The sequence below is a fragment of the Typha latifolia genome, chromosome 2, assembly GCF_019914945.1.
Source record: "Typha latifolia isolate L0001 chromosome 2, TyphaL0001v2, whole genome shotgun sequence".
Lineage (NCBI taxonomy): Eukaryota > Viridiplantae > Streptophyta > Magnoliopsida > Poales > Typhaceae > Typha > Typha latifolia.
Genome location: NC_133087.1, coordinates 6,226,624 through 6,249,497, shown reverse-complemented (window position 1 = coordinate 6,249,497; position 22,874 = coordinate 6,226,624). Strand labels below are relative to the sequence as shown.

At 37.8% G+C, this 22,874-nt stretch overlaps 2 protein-coding genes and 1 pseudogene across 2 annotated transcripts; 2 read left to right on the top strand and 1 right to left on the bottom strand.

Annotated features, from left to right (window-relative positions):
* Positions 1-8,378: 8,378 nt before the first annotated feature.
* Positions 8,379-10,262, top strand: LOC140781431 (uncharacterized; annotated as a pseudogene).
* A 5,516-nt stretch (positions 10,263-15,778) lies between these two features.
* LOC140781430 (mitogen-activated protein kinase kinase kinase 20-like) lies at positions 15,779-16,693 on the top strand. The gene has a single exon (XM_073127384.1). It carries the CDS (start codon positions 15,779-15,781, stop codon positions 16,691-16,693), a length of 915 nt encoding a protein of 304 aa, XP_072983485.1.
* A 1,250-nt stretch (positions 16,694-17,943) lies between these two features.
* On the bottom strand, positions 17,944-18,909 carry LOC140781429 (mitogen-activated protein kinase kinase kinase 20-like). The gene has a single exon (XM_073127383.1). It carries the CDS (start codon positions 18,907-18,909, stop codon positions 17,944-17,946), a length of 966 nt encoding a protein of 321 aa, XP_072983484.1.
* Between the last annotated feature and the right edge of the window lie 3,965 nt (positions 18,910-22,874).

Here is a 22,874-nt window from a genome sequence, read left to right as displayed (position 1 = left end):
TCTTTATATGTCGCTGTCCCAAATTTGCGTATAATCCTCCTACAAAAATTACCCCAACCGCTAAATCCTCCACCACGAATAACTAATCTATACAAATGCAATGCCGTTCATTGAATGTGAAACCTTGTCATCTGGACCTTTGCATCCTCCGCTGTCCCTTGACAATCAAAGTATTATTCAACTTAAAGTACTCAATCTGTTGGATCACCGCCTTGGAATTTTGGAAAGTCCAAGTGTGAGATTCTCCCCCGAATAGCATTGTCGGATTCACGAAAGATCCTTGGTTAAGGTTTGAACCTTTATGCATGTTGATCTCCTTCTCTAAATCCTTGAGCACGTCCATCACTATCTCCGAAGGGATCAATCTCATCCTCAAAATATCAATCCTCCTCATCGACGAAGTGCATCGGTGCCACTCGCCTCTCGGGTTCCACCATCGCCGGTCTTGGGTTTTGTATCGGAGGTGGGGGATGATATGTAGGCATAGGTAAGAGGGGATCATTGGCACTAATATATCGCACTTGGACCTTTGGGGTATCAGATCGGTGTGGTTCCACCGCTGGTCCTTTTTGAGGTACCGATTTTCATCGAGGAGATGATGAAACCAATCGGTTTATGACATATTCCTTTAGATCATTGTGATCCTTTTGTATTGCATCAACTCTATGCTGCAAGGTTTGGAATATGCCCCTAAGTTCATCCGCCAATCCCATATTCACACCCATGGACGTTGGTTGACTGGATCCTACCGTGGTCGCTCCAAAGGAATCAGCCTCATGGTTAGAGTTATTGTGTGTTGAATCTTCCCTTATCGGTGTGCTCTCTATTGGTCTCTTTGTTGATGTCATCTTTCTTGTTTCAACCATTAATGGAGGTCTGAGGTTCACCTAGCTCTAAGACCAAATTGATGGGTTATTGTACTAAAAGATAGGCTATGAAATGATTTCTTCAAGATCTGGATTTATTATTGGAATCAGTCCGCATAACCGTAGAAAAATATTCATCAAATATTCATCAAATAACTCACTGATCTATCATTTTTGTATGTACGCCCTTCGCAGATTCGAACTATAACTGGGACGAAAACATGAAAGAACGCGGTTGATGGTAGTGGTGACGGATGGAGTGAATGTTAGGATTATGGATGAGTATGAAGATGAAGGTGGAGAGTGGATGTGTTTAAGGGATATAGACGAAGGGGAAGAAGTGGTCGAGATCTCAAAGAATAGGGGGGAATCAACAGACGAGAGTGATTAGAAGTTATGAGAGACCTTGCCAACGATAGAGCTGGAAATAATAAGTAACCCTAATTCTAAAGAATTCCAGCCGATCGTGTTCGAACGCGATCAAGCGTGTTCAAACGCACAAAAGGCGTACTCTATATGTGCGAACGCAATGCAGGCGTTCGAACTCGCATGACCATATTTGAACGTGCATTATGCGTTCTCTGTATTTGCGAACCTGATGTAGGCGTTCGCAAGGGCGTTCGAACGCGACCCCTCCTACATTTGAATGCGATCTACCAAAATTTTATTTTAATAAAAACCAATAGAGGAGGAGATAAGGCGTCTAAGGTTGAGCCAAGACGGAAGAAGTTGAACTCGAGAGCCAATTAGGGTAGGGGGCCATTGAAGCCAACTAAGGTCAAGATAGATGGGGAGGAGTCAGACACGAGGGCAAAAGGTGATAAAAATAGTGATAGAAGAACGACAATAGCACTAAAGAGCATGACAAAGAGAGAGGATGGAGCGAAGTTGGAGGAGAAGGAGAGTGAGCTAGCAACGAGGGAGAAGAGGAAGATAAATGAGATCAAGAGGAGCCTTTAGAATGAGAAGAGAAGAAAAAGGAAAAAAGAGGAAGGTAAGGTAGAAAGCCTCTCCTCCTCTACTAGCTAGCTGCTAGGAGTGAGGAGGGGAGGAGTTTGCCGACGGCCTGAGGAAAAAAGAAGAAGAGAAAAATCGCAGCCAAATAGTAAAGCAGGCTTGATGCAGTGCTCTAACCCATGTCAATCACGTGATCCTCCTCCCTTGTCCTTTACCAATAGATCAACAATATTGCTCTAGCAATGGAAGTCCAAAAATTCTAATATGCACCGGTTCAAAGTTTAAGTTGGTACACTTGACTTATTATAAATCGGCAGCCAAATGAAGAGCCAGCTCTTTGGTTATGAATGAATCAATGATAAATTCAGCAAAATACTAACTACACTATTTAGGTCAAAGATTTGGAATCTACCAGCAAGAGCAATATGATATATCAACAATGAAACAGGAATCCAATGACCAAATAATTTCTTATGTCTTTTGATGTCCAGAAGAGAAATATATATATTTGGTTAGAAAGGTTAATGCATTAAACTAAAAAAAGGACACAAAGCTACTCTAAGTATTGAAGGGGATACCTAAAGCATCCATATATAGTAAAGCATCTATCCCAATTGGTGAGGTCCGAGCCCAAACTGGAAAAAAGGATTGAGATTTTTCTAAGTTTGCAAACCAGTAAATAAGATAGTTAGCTTCTCTAGAATAGTGAGAGAAGGAGTTAATGTTTAAATCATACAATAAATTAAAAATATCCAAAAATACATAATGCCATCTCCGGGGAAAGCTCGATTTTGCTTAAAGGATGTTTATAAGAGTCTTGCAGTCTAGCTGAATGATCAGAATCCATCTCCATGCGCTTTAGCTTGAGTCAGTGTAGCTTTGAAGGCTAAAGCTTCGGCATGAAGAGCATTGTCGGCTAGCCCCAGTAGAGCACCCGAGATGATAGGGTTACCCTGATGGTTGCAAATGATGAAACCTAAACCAACCTCCCGAGATTTCGTAGAGGAAGTTGCATCAGAGTTTAGCTTAAGATGCTCCGCCATGAGGGGGATCCATCTAGCTCATCTCCCATCATTCTCTATAGATCTACTCGGCTTCCCAAGATGCTGAAAGTTCTCGAGGACGAGAGCCAAGGTGCATTATAATAGTTGCCTAGTCGAGTAGTCTTTTTGCTAAAAAAAAATTCTTCGTTCTTTTTTTTCCAAATTTACCACATTCTTGTGGCAATAAGACATATGATCATCTTAGTTGCCACTTTGTCCAAGTGATGTCCTTCGCGGAGACAATTACCACAGCATCATGAGTCTTGGAACCTAAAAGTAATATCGAAATGATTTTTCATCCCATATCCATAAGCTATCTGCCCTGCTGCAGTTGATCAATAAGTGTTGCTTAAGGATAATTTATGGAGCCCATCCTTAGTAAGAAGATGGTTCCAAATAATTTTTCAGTGGAAATTTTTTAATTTGGGAGTAATCAGGAGCTTCCAAATGAGAAGTGGGCTTAAGTCTAGCTTCAGCCATAAAATAAGAGATGGATGAGGCTGTAGCCCTACCCAAAGGACTAGGTGTTCAGATCCAATTGCTAGGCTCCTCCATCTTAGGATAAGTCCAAAACACATCTAACCTTCCTATACGCTAGGACTAGTGATCAATGAGCTAGTCGACCTTCTTACCCACAAGCCTTTTATCCATGTTGATGAAGGAACATTGGCCCATGCAAGCATCAATTTCATGTTCTATTTGAGAATGTTTACATTTATAACCTTCTAAATGCGTATTTTAATTACTTTTATACTAATAACTGTATTATTCTTCATGACAAAGATCAATTATCTCGCGAAGTCATTGACGACAAGGATCAATCATATGGCAAAGATGTAGTAAAATCGTAAAATCAGGACCAATACTACTGAACTCATTAACACTTATTTGGAACCATCTTCTTACTAAGGACAGGCTTCATAAATTATTTGGAACCATCTTCTTACTAAGGACAGGCTCCATAAATTATCCTTAAGCAACACTAATTCATCAAGTGCAGCAGAGCAGATAGCTTATGGATATGGGTTGAAAAATTATTTCGATATCACTTTTAGGTTCCAAGCCTCATGGTGCCATGGTAATTGGCTCCACGAAGGACAGCACTTGGACAAAGTGGCAGCTAGGATGATCAGACGTCTTATTGCCACAAGAATGTGGTCAATTTGGAAAGAAAAGAATGAAGAAATTTTTCAACAAAAAGACTACTCAACTAGCCAACTATTATATCGCACCTTGGCTCTCGCCCTCGAGAACTTTCAGCATCTTGGGAAGCTGAATAGATCTACCAAGAATGATGGGAGATGAGCTTGATGGATCCCCCTCATGGCGGAGCATCTTAAGCTAAACTCTGATGTGACTTCCTCTGCTAACTCTCAGTAGGTTGGTTTGGGTTACATCATTTGCAACCATCAGGGTAACCCTATCCTCTCGGGTGCTCTTCTGGGGCTAGCCGACAATGCCCTTCATGTCGAAGCTTTAGCCTTCAAAGCTGTGCTGACTCAAGCTAAAGTGCATGGAGATGGCATTCTGATCGTTGAGCCAGACTGCAAGACTCTTATCAACATCCTTTAAGCAAAATCGAGCTTTCCCTAGAGATGGCATTCTATATTTTTAGATATTTTTAATTTATTGTATGATTTAAACATTAACTCCTTCTCTCACTATTTTAGAGAAGCTAACTATCTTGCTTACTGGTTAGCAAACTTAGGGAAATCTCAATCCTTTTTGTCTTAGAGTTGCTTTGTGTCCAGCATTAAAGTCAGACTCTGATGCTACTGTAGTGATCGGTATAGAAAGAATATCACAAGCCATCTTAGACATGATAGGAAATTTTAATGTATTCATTTTCCACCAATTTAATATATCAAAAGTGCTAGTATCATGTGTTTCATTTGGCTCCTACAAATTTATATCCAATTCTGATTTAATAGGTCTTGTGGTGCTAGTAGACCTTAGAAAATTATCAAATTCTGAAGTAATCCTTGTAATAGGTCTCTTATTATTTGATGATTGAAGCCTTGATATGTTTGATGACATATTTTATACATTAGAACTATGTTCTTGGGTAGCTCATCATTTTCTAGTTGCACTTTTTCTATTTCCTCATTTTCAGTATTTAGATATTTTTCAAGTACAATTGAAGAGGCCATAGATTGTTCAGATGAATAAAGAATGACAGACATCTAAAAAAATAACAAAATTTTTAATAAAATAAACATGAAGAAAATATGCTAGTAATTTAATCACTGTACGAAAAATAGATGTTCATACATACAGACAAGATAAAAACAAATATAAAATTCAAAATAGATAAAAACAAATATAAAATACATACATATGTTCTGCATTTAGAATAACCAAGATTATATTTATAAATCTAGCAAATTCATGATAAAAGAAGTTAAGATTTGTTCATCTTAGGGGATGAAAGAAGTAATTAACCATTAACAACACATGATTTGACTAACCCATAGTCTATTTCAATAAACATACATGGAATTTATTAAACATTACATCAAATTGTAATAAATCAAACTACAAAAATATAAAATACATATAGAATTACAAATGTTTTGCATTTGGAATAACCAAGATTATATTTATAAATCTAGCAAATTCATGATAAAAGAAGTTAAGATTTGTTCATCTTAGGGGATGAAAGAAGTAATTAACCATTAACAACACATGATTTGACTAACCCATAGTCTATTTCAATAAACATACATGGAATTTATTAAACATTACATCAAATTGTAATAAATCAAACTACAAAAATATAAAATACATATAGAATTACAAATGTTTTGCATTTGGAATAACCAAGATTATATTTATAAATTTAGCAACTTCATGACAAAAGAAGCTGAGATTTGTTCATCTTAGGGGATAAAAGAAGTAATTAACTAGGGGTGTAAACGAGCCGAGCCTGAGCGAGCCGAATCTAGCTTAGGCTCTTCAGGCTCGGCTCAACTCAAATTGAGTTGAGCCCGAGTTCGAGCTAGGCCGAGCTCGAGTCGAGCTTGAGCCTGGGTCCGAGCTTGATTGGAGGAGGAGGAGGCAGCGACGACAATGGCTTGCCGAAAGGGGAGGAGGTCGATGGAGGCGGCGGCTGTGGCGACTTGCCAAAAGAGATGGCTACGATGATGACTTGCCAAAGGAAGAGGAGATGGAGGCAGTGGCGGCAACTTGTCAAAGGAGGAAGAGGCCAGATGAGGAGGCAACTTGTCGAAGGAGGATGAGGAGGCCGGAGAAGTAGGAGTTGTTTTAATAAAATATTCCATTGCATTTCTTAAAATAAAAAAAATTATTGACTGACCTTGAGCGGTGCAGGTCTGGAGGATGAGATGGATTTAGAATCGACGATAAAGATAGAGGTGGTTGCCGTTGGTGGTGAAGAAAGAGATAGTTGCTGACTTGCCGTCGGTGTCGCTTCAATGGTGAAGATAGAGATGATCAGTTGGAGACTAGAAAGGATTGACCGTCGATGCTTCAGCGGGGAAGATAGAGATGATCGTCGTCGATCGGCGCCTCGGTGGTGAAGAAGGCGATGGTCGCCTTTGGTGGCTGGAGTAGTTGGTGGAGAAGAGGGTCAGTCTCTTTCTTGATTGTGTCCACCTTCTTGCGATGAACCTCCGACTTGAAAATGAATATTGCTTCTTCTATAAATTTCTTGTCTTTTTCTTTGAAAGAAAGCACGTTCATTCGGATCTTTAATTTTATTTAAATCTTAATGTAATTTTAATTTTAATGTAATTTTTATTTGATGTATTTCATTTTTATTGTATTTCATGTTTGATGTATTTCATATCTAATGTATTTTAATTTTTAATATTTACATTGGGGATAATTTTGAGTAATTATATTTTAGGATACATAATTTATTAGACTCATTTTTATAAATAATAAAAAAATTTAAATTTAAATTAACTCAAAAATAATTTAATATTAGACTCATTTTTATAAATAATAAAAAAATTAAAATTAAAATTAACTCAAAAGTAATTTAATATTAGACTCATTTTAAAGGTCTCGATGAGACCTTTTCAATGATATTTTTTTTGTTAAAAACCGATTAGTAAAACTAATTATATGCTTAGCTTAACTAACTAAATTATTTAACAAAGGATACAAATGGAATTAAAATTATTGAATATAACACTTATTGGACAATTTTGGCATTTTCAAAAAGTTGATGTGACAAATGGAGCCCGGCTCCATTTTCATGGTGGGGCTCCAAATTTGGAGCCCCACTATTCATGGCTCCAAATTTGGAGTCCCATATAGAGCCCGGTTGGAGCTCCATTGGGCTCCAAATTTGGAGATTTGGAGCCCGGTTGGAGATGCTCTAAAAGGATCACCGCCAGGCAACTTCTCGTGTCGTGCCAATGGCGGTGCTGTCGGAATTGGGAGGCAGTCACATGTTTGTGTTCGAGACGGGATTCGTCGGCCGATAAGTATCGAAGCGCTTGATCCAAGAAGGATGGTAACACCTCTTCCTCTTTGATCGGTTCCAATCTTGGTGCTGATGATTTCTCATGCATAAGATTTGAGATTTAAATCAATCGATGTTTGACTGTTAGGGAAGTGCCTGGGACCTGCACTAGCGCTGGGAAGAAGAAAGAACTCTAGGATATGGGAGTTGATGCTTTCGTCTTTGATGCAAGAAATAGCAAATAGGCCTTTCTTGTGTTCCTGTTGAATCTGCTTTGAATATAGTTACATGAACATGCATAAAATTGAGTTAGTTAAGTGTGCAGTTGTGCTGTAAAAGAAAGTAGCTTTCTTTCAAACTTTAAGCTAGCAAGGAAGTTTTGATATTTCTGGATCTTATCTCAAATAAGTGCAGCGGGTATACCATAAGAACCAGAACATGATCTTAGTTTTCTCCTAAAACTAGGAATGGAAATTGAAGCATGTTTCCTTTGGTCTGAGCTGATTTGCGTCAAAGGCTATGGAACTGAAACATTAATGATTTAAGGTAGATTTTTCAAATATTAAAAAAGTTTCTGTTTTTTTCCTTCCTTGAATTTGATAATTAAAACAAAATGTATTCCAACTTTATTCTTTACATTCTTTAACATTGTCTATTTCATTTTCTCATATGACATGTTCTTTGTATCTATCTCATGCAATTCAATGTACTTAAAATTTCTGAACAATAGGTAGTTACATGTACTAGAGTGCAAGTGTGCAACACATTGAAATTCTTTGGACTTCCATTACTGTACTAACTTGGACTGGTCAATAGACGAGTATTCTGAACTTCGTTCTGTGAAATATATTTTTTTTCTAACAGAACTTGTGTTCCCTTCTGATTTTGGCTGCTGCAATTAACGCTCAGTGCTCAATGCTCTGTGCTTGCTGACTTGAATCTTTGATGTAACTTGATCTAATTTGTCAATCAGCAACTGTGCCTAATGTGTTCTACACATCAATAAGATACATATCTTGTATGTTTATGCTCATTGACTGCTTTATTTTCAGTTCAAGTCTCGTCAATAACTTTTATCTTAGTAACTTTTCTTTTATGTTGTACTATTTGTATTTTATATTTTTGACTCTCTAGGCTGACAGACCTGCATGCTTTGCAACATGTGACTCATTTGCTCATTTCCTCATTTCCATCCCAACTATGGCTGAAATTTGTGATCCTGTAAGTTAACTTTTATCCCAAACATGTTCTTATCTTTGGAATGCTTTTTGTTTTTCAATAGAGATTGCTTCTAAATGCCATTTTAGTGAATGGCCGTAAGCATGGTTATCACTAATTTCTTTTTTGCAGTTGCTCTTTCTACATGATGACTTGGAAAGTACATTGAGACAGGGAAATCTTCAATGGCGATGCTACCTATCCTCAACAAGTAGGATTACATCTAAACTACCCTGCCATATTTTTGAGGACTTTGCGTTCGATTGTTTTATAAACAAGGTTGTGCTGAACAAAGCAGAAAGTCCATTTTAATATTTCATGGCAGGTTTTTATGGAGATTGTGGGGGTGCCTGGGTTGATGAGGAGTAAGTATCTATGTTGTGCTGAAAATTCTGCAAGTTAACTTTCTAATGATGCATATGTAGAAATGCAGGTGTAATTACATTCGCCCATCTTTTGTGCAGCTACCCAGTGAACCTGAAAAGTGCATATGCTAAGTTAAGATATACAGCAGAAAAAGGGTGGCTTCAATTAGCCAATGAGCTTGGTCTTTCTTCTTATGTATTTCGACTAGGAGGGATATATGATCCTGGAAGAAGGTTTGCATCTTATAATCTGACAATATCTCTTCCCCGATTTTTTTTTTCTTTTATTTAAAAATTGGTTATAAGTTACTCCTTCAGTCCCAGAGACCAGGTCAATGAGCCAAGGATATAAGGTAGATATTTTTGGCAAATTGTAAGGTGTGTCTCTTAATTGTGCTTGATCCCCGCATACCAACATACACTTGTGGTACTTTGCATACCCATGCTTCTTCTACAGATTTTTTATAAAATGCCTTGCCACATATTTATAGCCATGAAAATGACTCCATTGTGACATACAAGGACTGCTATAAAGTATAAATGGATGTTTTGATGTTATTACCAACTGACTGGAGTATTGGATTAATGAACTACTTCTTTGGTTATCCTTTCAATTGTGTGTGCACTTGCTAGCTTGCTGTGAAGTTTCTTGTTCTATGAGTCTATGAGATGGAGGTTCTTGCATTGCTGCTAGTTGCCATTTATGTTTTACATTATCTTTCAAGTTTCAGTAATGTCTCAATATTGGTCATGGCTTCTATCACTATAATGATTCAGTATCATTGTTCCAGTGCTCTGGATACCATCATTAAAAGGAAATCCTTGTCAGAAGGACAGAAGTTGAGATAGTCCAGGTATTACACAGCACGGATTCATGTTGCGGACATCTATCGGGCAATTAAGGCTAGCATGAATGCTCCACTTTCAGGGTGTGTTCCATGTTTATATAACCAGACTTCCCTCATCTTTACCACTCTGGACATGATACTATAGGAAAACAATTTCTACATTTTATTGGGCTATTTTTATTCTTTATTCTCGTTCAGGGAGGAATAGTTCAAAAAAATGTTGGTTTGCTAATAACAGTATTGTTTTTTTTAAGGAAAGTATACAATGTTGTGGATGATGATCCGGCCCCTCAAGCTGAGGTGTTTGCTTTCGCTCAGACCTTGATAGAGAGAAAGTATCCCAACATGATAAGAGACTTAAGAGTTGCTTCTTTACCTGATACAAGATCAACATCTGAAAGTACCAGTGGTGAGAAGCGCGTGTCTAATGCATGACTAAAAGATGAATTTGGTGTTACATGCTATATCCGACGTAAAGGTCTGGTCTACAGAGTATTATTGGTATGTGGTTACCTGATTCTCCTTGGCCTTAAAGATGTTCTTTGAATCAGGCTTCACAGCCCCTTTTTATCCTATATAACAACATTCAATAATAACAGTGGAGATTTTATAATTAAATTCATTAGCTTGTCAAATCTGGTGAGCAGTTTCCTGTCCTTGGCTCTCACTTCATCCTCGTCTCCCTCTCTTTTTTGCTGGTTCTCTCCATCTATACAGCTGTTTTCTAATTTGTCTTCCTGATTAAGAGAAGTAAAAGAAGAGCAAAGAAGTGCACATCTTTATTCTCTCTAACCATTTATCTCCTTGTTGCTGCAGACGTTTCCTTGATTAAGAAGAATTGAAGAAAGAAGCAAAGAAGTGCGCAACTTTAATTTAGGCAACCAAGATTCTTATGCCTTTCATGCTCTGCTGGAGATTCTCCTTCCGGTTAGGAATACCAAGGTACACAAAGGATTAGTAATGGAGATAATGCAAAGTATAAAAAAAGAGGTATTTATGCATAAACAGAATCATAATATGACAAGGACTTGAAATTGGTAGAAATGATCAAGTAGTACTTCCCTATGATTCTGATCTAGAGTATGCTCCTATTCACTGGTTAAAGAAATAACTATCAAAAACGAATTAATCCTTTACTTTTTTTTAAGCACCCTCCTCTGAGACAGAAGAATAGGAAAAAAGAAATGCAATGCAATTATGGAATGAATAATAAAAAAAACGATCTTTATTTATTCTTCCTTTCCCCATCCATATTCATACATATGGAATTCTTATCATGATTTATGAACTAATCAAATGCCTAATTCCTACCCCCTTCTTTTGCTCGGTTCTCTCCCTCTTCAGCCCTGCTTCCATCTTCTCACTTCTTTGCTAGTATTCATCACACATTACGGCAGAGGCAGTAGTGATCGCTAGAGCTAGATGGTTGCCGTCTACCATCATCAATAGCCTACTCAAAGGGATTCTCCTACCTCAACAATGGCATCTCAACTAGGTCAAGTGACCATCATCCTTTTTAATTTCATCCAGTGATCAAGGCTGCGGAGAAGTGCAAGCACAAGACCAAGACCAAGATGGAACAATATTTGAGGAAGTTCAAAGATTCTCCTTACAAGGTGGAGGACATGATGAACTTAAACAATACTAACTACGCAAGGAGAAGTTGCATGACCTCCACTTTCATCGTGCACTTAAACCTTTCAAGAAACTTGCAAGAAAGTTAAAATGTTGGCTGTCCATTTTGCCCCTCAAAAGATTGTGCTAATAAGTCTGAAAAAGTTAGAAGAAATTGTTTTCTCCTTTGCCTCTTTTTCAAAGTCATTGGTTACGGAAATATTTATAAAAATTAAAGAAAGATATCAAGAGATTGAGGTGTCGTCTCATCCTAATAATTATGTCTTGAAAGAATTTCCGATTAAGCTAGTTTGCATTGTGAATGACTCATTTACTTAAATATAGTAAATATGCTGAATAAATGATGTAGATTCAATTATTAGTTTTGTTTCATACTAGACAAATGAATATGAGAATCACTAAGCTACTAGGCTTATATGTGTGGATTCCCGTCGAGAAAAATTTATCCAAATTAAGATAGATTTTTATTGGTCAGGAACTTATATATGATTTTGTTTATGAATTTGTCACTACATAATATGCTTCTCCAAAGGCTGGACGTTATGGGTTTTCCTTTTGATAGCGTTAACGAGTTGGATGGCACCTAGCTTTAGTTTGTTTTCAACCTCATCCTTGCTTTTGTTGACCTACATAACACTTCTTCCTCTTCCTAGTAATATGCACTACGTAGAACATAGCAAATTATTTTACCCTTAATTTGTGACAAACTCATGTCACTGTTCGAGGAAGATTCTTTGCTACTACTCGTCCAATCTCCCCCAGCATTAATTTAGTCTTACTTTGAAGGCTTCATCTTTTAGGAGTTATTGCTTTGCTTGTACTTTGCCGGTTGTTCAGTGATGGTGAGGCAACATGTAAGGTTCTTTGTGCCTTGTCCGATTATTGATGAAGTAGAAACTGTAATCTTCCCTCGACATGTTGAAGATCAATAATATTAAATGGGTGAACTCTTTGATGTAGTCTTTGAATGTTCTTATTTGCTTCAAGTTTCGTAGATCCTCATGAGGAACTCTACATTTGTAGGGTAGAACTGAGCTTTCAACTCTTAGTTCAAGTCCTCTCAAGATTAGATAATGTAAAGATTTTTCTTGACTTCCACATAACATTGATTCCACCATAGCATAGGATCATCCTCCAAGTACATGGTTGCGACTTGGATTTGATCATCCTCATCTTCAAGCCTCTATGCTTTTCGAAAGTATTGGTCCATATGCCAAAAGAAAATCTCAACTTTCTTAGGTCTCTTGCACCTTTGAAGCGTTTGGGCTCAGTTATTCACATCTTTGGCGTGCTTCTCATTGAATTATCACTATGTGCTACTGCATTTTCAGGGAGGACAGCTTGAGTTTTGAGTTCATCAATACTTTAGCTCACACTTTTTCTAAGTAGTTGCTGTCTGCAATAGATTTCACATCGATGCATAAGTGCAGCCTTAAACTCAAAGATTTGAGCTTTGAAGCATCTATATCGGTATGGATGCTTTCGTAATAGCTTTTATGTTCTTGGTGCACGAGAGTCCTTCTTTTTTTCCTTTTTATTTTGAGAAATGTTCGTAGATAGATGATGCCTTAACCTTCAAATAGTGGTTAAAATATGATACAAAATATAAGAAGGTAGAGATAATATCCTAAAAGAAGCCCTGCTCGTAGGGATAATATCCTAAAACAAGCTCCGCTCTTGGCTGAAATATAGACTGACCAACAATTAATCCTAAGTATCAATATGTAAAATACAAGTACTCATGTAAAAAAAACGAAGGGGATAGGACATTGGCCATAGAGTAAGCCTCCCTATTGGTCTACCAAGACTACCCTGCATAGAAGAAATAGTTGCAAGAGACTTAGACTCAGAGCGCTTCTCAACAAAGGGTCAGCTTCCTATAGCTTTCACAGGCTAAAATAGACCAAACACACATATAGGCCAGCCAAACCAACCGAACAAACTTCGATCAAAATACCGTGTCAAATTCTGCCCCTAATGGAACCCTACTTGACAATAGAAGAACCTAGCACGGCAGCAAGGCAACCACCCAACGACTGCCCTAGCGGGTCCACCACCAACAGCAGTCGCAGCTAAGGAGGCCCGACAACGTGGTGGTCCAAGAGAGTTAGTAACCCACGAGAGCCCTTCTTTGGATGACCATTTTGGAGTGCTTAAAGAAAACTTTGGACTCACGTAGGATTGGCTGGAACATTATTGACGACGACAATTTTAGACATATTAGCCTCGATGATTGTCTCACTCTGAAACTAATTGTTAGAAAAATACCCTCCCTTTTGGTCTCTATGTGTGACACTCTAAGAGATGAAAAACTCTTTAAGGCAAGTACAGCATTGAAAGGGATCTTGACTAAGATACCTTTGTAGAAGGGGTTACCTTAGGAGTTCCCTGCATTGATTTGGGGCAATCTTCATTTTGGACTGCTTTGGGAATTCAATTGCATGTTGCAATGATCTTATGAGTTTTGGGGCATTTTTGTTATTCTAAACGTAAGGGTCAGGGTAGAAATATTCTAGTTCCTTACGAGCAATTTCAAAGCACTCCTCATCTAAACTTGAGTGACCTTATTATAACAAATTTAATTACGCTCATAGGCACATGAATCTATTGAGCAGATGGGCAATCAATGCATTAATTTGAAAATTACTTATTTGAAATCTTGAAGTGTTTGAAAATTTTAAAGATAATTTTAATCGAGTTAGAAAATTGGTAGAAAATAATTAAATTTTTTGTGTGCAAATTTTCACTTCAAATGAGTATGAGAGAGGTAAGGTTTTGGTATCCATTTTATAAATTACACATTTCTATTAATTTATATATATCTCTACTTTATTTTCAACTAATCAACATGAAATTAATCATTGGTGAATTGGGAGATTATTTTTAAATGAATAATTTTTTTCATAGAAATTAAGTTTTTCCTTACTATAAGAAAATATATATTGAGAATTTTATATCATTAGATGTATCCCTTATAAGAAAAACAACTAAAATTTAATATTTTAACAACCAATTTATAATTAAAAAAAGAAGAACATTTAGCACTTAAGAACAATTAGCAGATTTAGATTAATAAAAATATATTAACTATATACAAGGCTTAATACTCAACCTTTATAAAATTAGAAATTTATTAGCAGCGAGGTTAATAATAATTCAGTTCTAACAAAATTAAGAGAAATTGATTAAAAAAATCTTGCATTTTACCTTTTATTCTTAGTTGCACCATAGCATACGAGTATTTATTGTTAGAACCCTGCATTTTGAGTTTAATCATAAAAAAACACTAAATGTTAATTTTCTTAACTAAAGACAATCAAATACATTAGTTAACTTTATACTTGTAAAATTAGTAAACTACCTAATTTTGATCCAAAAAGACTTTCTTGTCCCTACATAAATTATTAAAATTAGTTTAATCTATCCAATATTATATGCAATACCATTTGGTGTTTATATATCTTATTTTATGCAAGATAAAATTATTAATAGATATTTCATACTCTTTTACTTAAAAGGGAGGAAATTTTAGGTATTTATATATATTTATTAATTTTAATAATGATACGTTAGGAATATTAATACCATAATTGTTATTCCGAAAGAGTCAAAAGAATTTAGTGGTAGTTTTGATATTTTAAAAAATATAGTGGTTTTTATCAAGAAATGTTTATAATATTTTGAAAGTTTTGGAGACAATTATGCAAAAATCTGTTTTATTATAATATGTTTCATGAGTTCATCTTTATAGAATTAATTGTAATTGGATTAAAAGAAAAAGAAATGCCGTGCATATTCGTAGAGTACTAATCAGGATTAGGATTAGGTTAGGATTAGGATAGGATTCATGCCTATATAAAGAATCCATGTATAGCAGGTAGGTTTAGAGGAGAGTAAACAAGTAATTAGTAATTAGTTAGCTATGGCTTCGACAAAGCATAATAATAATGTTATCTTGGGATATTCTGCTTAACTTCATATATAATGACTCCGTACTCTTAGCTGGTTGAAGCATAGCAATTTTATTCAATCATGTCTCCGCCGTAATCATATATAATGTGGATAAAGATAAGCAACTAGTTAAGCAGATTTTAGTTATTTACGTATATTTGTTAACTTATTTGAAATATTTCGTGGCAATTCTGATCATTTAAACAATGCAGTATCAATTACGATGTTTTAAAATTTTCAGTGGCAATTAATGTAAAAATTCTCCTTATTATAGTTTATTTTATGAGTTCAGTTTTGTAGAATGAATTTTAATTGGATGAAAAGAAAAAGAAAAAGAAAAAGAAAAAGAAATGCCATGGCAATTCGAATACGAATCAGATTAGGATTCGATTTGGGATTCGTGCCTATTTAAAGAATCTACGTAGGTTCTAAGGAGAGATCGTAGTAGGCAGAGGAGTTTGCTATGGCTTCGACCAAGCGGAAGATAGGCGCAGTGCTAGGGAGGGGAACCAGCGCAACGGTGAAACTCGCCATATTCGACGGCGACCATGACGAGGAGTCAATCCCAACCAAGTTGATGGCCGTGAAGTCCGCAAAATCTAATTATTCTTCCATGCTGAAACGAGAGAGGCAAATCTTGGAAGAACTCGACGGCTGCTCTCAAATCGTTCACTGCTACGGCGACGATCTTAGCGACAATAAATATGGCAAACCGGTGTACAGCATCTTCCTCGAGTACGCCCCTTCGCAGAGCCTCTTCGACTGGATGAAGTCCTCCAAGTCCGCTTTCTCAGAGAGCCAAGTGAGACGCCTCACCCTATCCATGCTCAAGGGTTTGGTGCACATACACAGCAAGGGCTATGTCCACTGCGACATCAAGCCGCAAAATGTCCTCTTATGGAGCTCTGATGAGGTGAAGATTATAGATTTCGGGTGGGCCAAGAGGTCGGGGCTGAGATCGTGTGGCACGTCGACGATCAGAGGCACGCTGCTCTACGTTGCTCCGGAGGGTCCAGCGCAGAATGTGTACGAGAAGCCCTCGGATATATGGTCTCTCGGGTGCACCGTCTTCGAGATGCTGACCGGAAATCCTGCCAGGTGGGTGCCAGACAATGCAGATATGCCGATGTTGTTGCTTCAAATCGGGTCTGGTGATTTGATGAGGAGGATACCGGAGACGGTGTCGGAGGAGGGGAAGGACTTCTTGAGGATGTGTCTTTTGAGGGAGCCGGAGAGACGGTGGACGGCGGGGATGCTGTTGAATCATCCCTTCGTCTCCTCAGGCTCGGCAGCGGAGAGGCCGCCGCTGCCGCCTCCGCCGTGCATCCTGCCTCCTGGCGAGCGGTCATGTTGGACGCGGTGTAGGCGTAGCTACTAATGGATTGTCATCAAGATAATTAGTTTATGGTGGCATCTCAGTTGCATTACCTTCCACCCCGACCGAGCTTAATCTTTGAATAGGATATATTTGAGGACATTGCTGTTGTTATATAATATAGAATTATATTGATGTAATTGAATTTATCAAATAGTGCGGTGAATTAATATGGTACCACCGGGTTGATGTGATTAACACTCTTATTCAACATGTACACACTTATTTCTTGGTCATGTCTTCTTCTTCTTTTTTTTCTTCTTTTTTTTAAATTTGGGTATCTGTGAAGATAGGGATAATAGAAATTTGTTACATCAAGTGCGTTCATCTATCGTTTCACCTCGAGTGTGTGATTTGAAACATGCAATATCCTTTTCTGATATTGTTTTCATTCATTTAAATGCATAAATGAAATTGTCATAATAACTGTAGCTTCAAATTATAAAGTTTTCTATAACCCTTCTAATATAGATACTAAAACATTTTTAAAACAAGAATAACCTTGTAGATATGGAGAAGAAATCCCTTATGCATTAATCCGGACTAAGAAATCAAGAAATCATTTAATTACAACTGTCTTATTATATTCTCTTCCTTCTCATATATTCACTCTACTTGACTTCAAATGATGTAGCCTGGTAGGAACAAGTCAACATGAGAACTAGAATTTAGTCTAATTACGTACTAGCCATCTTATGAGGATAGTCTAAACTAACTTAATTAGTAAACCCAACACCATAACATAACTCAAGATCAAATCAATGAAATATCACCCTTAACGCCCCCATCTTGCTTGGGAGACCTTTAAACCAATATATATATATATCAGGAATTAAATTACATTTGCCTGAAAGCTAGCTAGAAACGACCAATTAATTAAAATTAGTGAACAGGAACTTAGCGGTTCATGAAAAGAAATAAAGACTGCACTTATACTCAACTAGATGATGCATGCGTGATATGTAATATTTTACAAACTATAATTATCCAAGATAATTTGCAAATTATGTACATATATATACAGATCGAATCTGTCTGAATTGTAACAGTGAATTAATTCCTGACCAACAAAAGATCGTGTATTCATAGAAAATCTTGATCAACAAATTAATGTACATATAACAGAACATCTCAATTAAGGGGCTTTCAGATCCACCAACTTGTATTATATCTACAAAATATACAACAAATTAAACAATGGGCAAACTATATACATTCGTCCTCCAGATTAAAGAATTAAACCATGGATCAGGCTATACAAAGCCATGCAGCGGAGTTGCCACCCTACTAAACTTATCTCCCCCATGCTTCGAACCATCAGAATTACGCTCGTGGAAGCACGAGCATTGCATCAATAACGCAGACGCCTCCATCGGCCTCAAACCATCAGCCGAGACGAACGGATGCTCCAACAGCATCTCAGCCGTCCATCGCCTCTCCGGCTCGTTCTCCAGACACCTCCTCAGGAAATCCTTCCCCTCCTCCGACACCGCCTCCGGTATCTCCGCCGACAGATCCCCGCGTCCAATCCGAAACAACATGGCGGGCAGCTCCATGTTGCCCGGGAGCTTCCGCGCCGGCTCCCCGGTCAGCATCTCGACGACGGTGCACCCGAGCGACCAAATATCCGCTGGCTTCTCGTACTCGTTGCGCTTCACGCCCTCGGGGGCCACGTAGAGCGGGGTGCCTCTGATCAAGATGCCATGCGACCTCTCTCCGGACCTCTTCGCCAGCCCGAAGTCGGTTATCTTCACCTCGTCGGAGCTCCACACCAAGACGTTATGCGGCTTGATGTCGCAGTGCACGTAGCCCTTGCGGTGTATATGCGCCAAACCCTTGAGTAGGGATAGGGTGAAGCGTCTCACTTGGCTCTCCGAGAAGGCGCCTGAGCCGGCGGACTTCATGCAGTCGTAGAGACTTCCAGAAGGAGCGTATTCCAGGAAAATGCTGTAGGCCTCCTCGCCGAATTCGTCGACGGGGTGATCGTCGCCGAAGCAGCGAACGATTTCAGAGCAGCCGTCGAGATATTCCAAGATTTGCTTCTCGCGCTTCAGCACGGAGGATGAATCAGAAGATGTCGAGGACTTCATGGCCATCAACTTGACAGGAACCAAGTCCCCGTCGCCGCCGTCGTCGTCGTCAACGATCATTGCCAAGCTGACGGTTGAAGTGCTTCCACTCCCCAGCATTGCACCTCTCTTCCGTTTTCTCGAAACCATTGCTAACTACCAACTAACTCTTCTCTCCTCCAGTCTTTTACTAGCATCAAATCCTAATCCGAATTCCACTCTTATTGGACGGATTTCCGCGTCGTATTCTTTTTTCCGCGTATTTGCATGCTTTTGCCGTTATCCGATGGTAATGTAACTAAATTTTCTTCACAAATAATAAGAGATAAGTAATAAAACCGTTATGCACATAAAATCTCCGCCGTTGGAAATCTACTTCTCGCTTGATTTGATTTCATTAATTGACATGGAAATCTAACTTCCTACTGCCACTCGGAAAGCTACTTGGCTGTTACTATTCTCCGACCGTAAGACAAGCGTAATGTAGCTATCGCATCAACCGATTAATTTAAGGCTTTTTTTATTTACTTCTAATTTGATTGACCTTTCCGTACATCTATAATTAATTTTTAAGGCTTTTATTTTTATTTGCTTCTAATATTACTTTCTACCCTGAGGCTCCACCTACTCTTACTATTAGGCCTTGCCGATATATCTATACTCTTTTTAAACTTATCAAACTTATCTTTAGGTATAAAGACATAAATAGTCTCTTAAAATGATAACGTTCAATTCCAGATATGTAACAGTAAAAGTGACAAAATACCATAAAGTAATATTATATATACATATGGGGAGCATTCATATAAATTACATATCTATGCAAAAAGATTAAAAAAACAATTCTTTGAGGAGTATATATTCAAGAGCATCTATAGGGTATAAAAGTAATTAAAATAAGCACTTGGAAGGTTATAAATATAAAAATTCTCGGATAGAACATGAAATTGATGTAGCCAACAAGTGAAGACCTAGGAAATGAATCCACTGCAGATTAATTAAAATTTTTTATTATATAATCTTATTTTAGTGGTCATATGTCACTGTGATTCCATACACAGCTACCAATTGTAATTATGATTCAAAGCAAGATACGTGTGATAAGATTAGTATTCTTATTGGCTGATTGAATAATTTTCATCTTGGATGCATTAAGAAATCTAAGTCCTCTTATCAGTAGCTTTTCCAAAAAATATATTGTTGAAATTTGGATAAATACTTTGCCAAGAGTTTTTCTTTGGAAGAGAAATTTTATAGGCACATATTTTAAAGACGACTTAAAATAAAATTTGAGAGAGAAAATATGGAATAACTTTTTGACTCAAGTTTTACACTTATTTATGATAGCAAACATTACAACAAAAGAAAATATGATATCAATAAAGAACACAACCTTAGCAAATACACGAGCGCAAAAGACCAAAATTAACGTGCAAAATTCTTGAGAAATTGCGCAAGAACTCTCAAATAACAACAAAATGCTTCCAAAGAAAATAAAAAAAATAAATGGAAGTAAGTGAAGAACGAAAAAGGTGAAACACCCATGACCACAACGAGAAGGAGCGAAGCTGTCACCAATAGAGGAGGAGATGAGGCATCTAAGGTTGAGCTAAGAAGCAAGGAGTTGAACTCGAGAGCCAATTAGGGTAGGGGGCCATTGAAGCCAACTGGGGTCAAGATGGGTAGGGAGGAGTCAGACACGAGGGAAAAAGGTGATAAAAATAGTGATAGAAGAACGACAATAGCACTAAAGAGCATGACAAAGAGAGAGGATGGAGCGAAGTTGGAGGAGAAGGAGAGTGAGCTGGCAACGAGGGCGAAGAGGAAGGTAAATGAGATCAAGAGGACCCTTTAGAATGAGAAGAGAAGAAAAAGGAAAAAAGAGGAAGGTAAGGTAGAAAGCCTCTCCTCCTCTACTAGCTAGCTGCTAGGAGTGAGGAGGGGAGGAGTTTGCTGACGGCTTGAGGAAAAAAGAAGACGAGAATGATACGATTCGGACTTCACCGACGTCGTCTCGAGCATGGATTCACTTTAGGAGTGTTTTTATTTCATGTTTTAGTGTTTAATTTCCATTAAAATAAGTTTTCTATAAGTCGCGTTCGAACGCGGGTGGAGTGAGTTCGAACGCGATTTGTGAACGGGGTTGTGAACGTGGTGAAGAGAATGTACTGTGCGTTCGAACGCACTGTGAACTCCTGCATCGCGTTCACAAATACCGACAGGCACGTTCGATCGCGCGTTCGATCGCGCGTTCGAACGGCTACATCGCGTTCGCAAATCCAGAAGAGCGAACTCGGTGCGTTCGAACGCGGTCGGGCGAGTTCGTACGCGGTCGACGAAAATTGTGTTTTTAGGGTTAATTTGAGTTGTTGGTTAGCCTATAAAAGGATGTGGTAGGCAACCAAATTGATTATTGATTATTGAGAATTGAGTTTGCCTTGCCTCCTTCGTCTTCTTCGCTCCCGTTCCCTCAATCCTCGGCGACGCCGCTTCTAATCTCTCTCGACTGGCCAATCACCCTAGTCCCTTAGGAGTGGCCCTCTCCTCCCCCTTCTTCCAATCTATCCAACACTTGCCCTAACCTTTCCATCATCCATAACCCTTCCACCAATACTTTTCCACCGGTGCCACCCCATTAACGCCGGTCCTCCACCAACCACTATTACCTAGGATCTCGTGCCTCCATCCACGGATCCAAAATAGAGCATCCTGATGTTCGTCCACTAAACGGACAATATCTCGAGATCCCCAACTCAGATTCGCCTGAAACTTGATTTGTTGGAAGGCTCTTTGCTAGGGCTACAACATATCAAAATTTCACATCGATCCAACGGCGGCATATTTCGGGATCTTATTTCAAAGTTCCGTGTAAGATTAGTCCAGATCTGAGAATCGGAAGAGATCGATCCATAGCCAAAGGCGTGATCGTATCAGAGAAAAATCAAAGCCAAACAGTAGAGCTGGCTTGATGTAGTGCTTTTACTTATGTCAATCACGTGATCCTCCTCCCTTGTCCTTTACCAACAGATCAACAATATTCCTCTAAAATTCTAACATGCACTGATTCAAAGTTCAAGTTAGTACACCTGACTTATTATAAATAGGCATCCAAATGAAGAGCTAGCTCTTTAGTTCTGAATGAACTTATGATAAATTGAGCAAAATACTAAATACACTATTTAGGTCAAAGATCTAGAATCTACTAACAAGAGCAATAAGATTATTTTAACAATGAAACAGGAATACAATGCCCAAATAATTTCTTACGTCTTCTGATGTCCAAAAGAGAAATACTGACAACATACAAAGGGGGGATTAGCTAGTTACATACATACATAACATACAATCTTTAGTTTACCAAATAAATGATTACTGCTTAGAAACTAACATTACATTTTTAACATCTAACCAAGCAATTAGTCTACAGGAAAAGTTCTTCAAGATGATGATCCATGCATGATCTTGAAGATGTTCCAGGAATGTCATTTCACCACTACATGGAAGGACATTATCCTTTGCTTTGTAGATTATCTCTTCAATCTTGGATTCCTTCTCGAGTGTTTCCCTACGCAAGATGATGAGTCACTCCAAGGTGCAATCTTCAAACTGTATTAACAAAGAAGCAAAAAAGAGCTACTCTAATCATTAATAAATTTGAGACATGAATTAGGAGAGTAATCATATCATAGAGCTGAAGTACCAAATAACTATGACTAAGATGGACAGAACGCAAGTTAATTCCTATTAATTGATGATGTCACACTTACATTAGCTTACCAATTACATGATTACATTTAAGATAAGCAAAATACGAGATTGTCACCTCTAAGGCTATAATGTAATCTAAAGAGTAGTATGCCTAAACTAGCAAAATTAACAATATAATTTGCAAGTAGTTCTAAAGCACATATATTTTTCTTATTCCCCGTATTGGTATCCATTGTATATCTATCATATATCCATGCAATCTTAATACATATTGAATACGACTAGAGGAGTATCCAAATTAAAAGAAAAAAATTTAAAATTTTCAATACAGCTTTGATATGATGGGATACAAGATCAATACGTTTTTACGTTGTTTGGGGTTTAGCAGGTCGAGTTTGCAAAAAAAA

What these genes read in the sequence shown, in the direction of transcription:
- LOC140781429 (XM_073127383.1), bottom strand. Translation starts at nt 18,909, where the DNA reads ATGGTTTCGAGAAAACGGAAGAGAGGTGCAATGCTGGGGAGTGGAAGC.
- LOC140781430 (XM_073127384.1), top strand. Translation starts at nt 15,779, where the DNA reads ATGGCTTCGACCAAGCGGAAGATAGGCGCAGTGCTAGGGAGGGGAACC.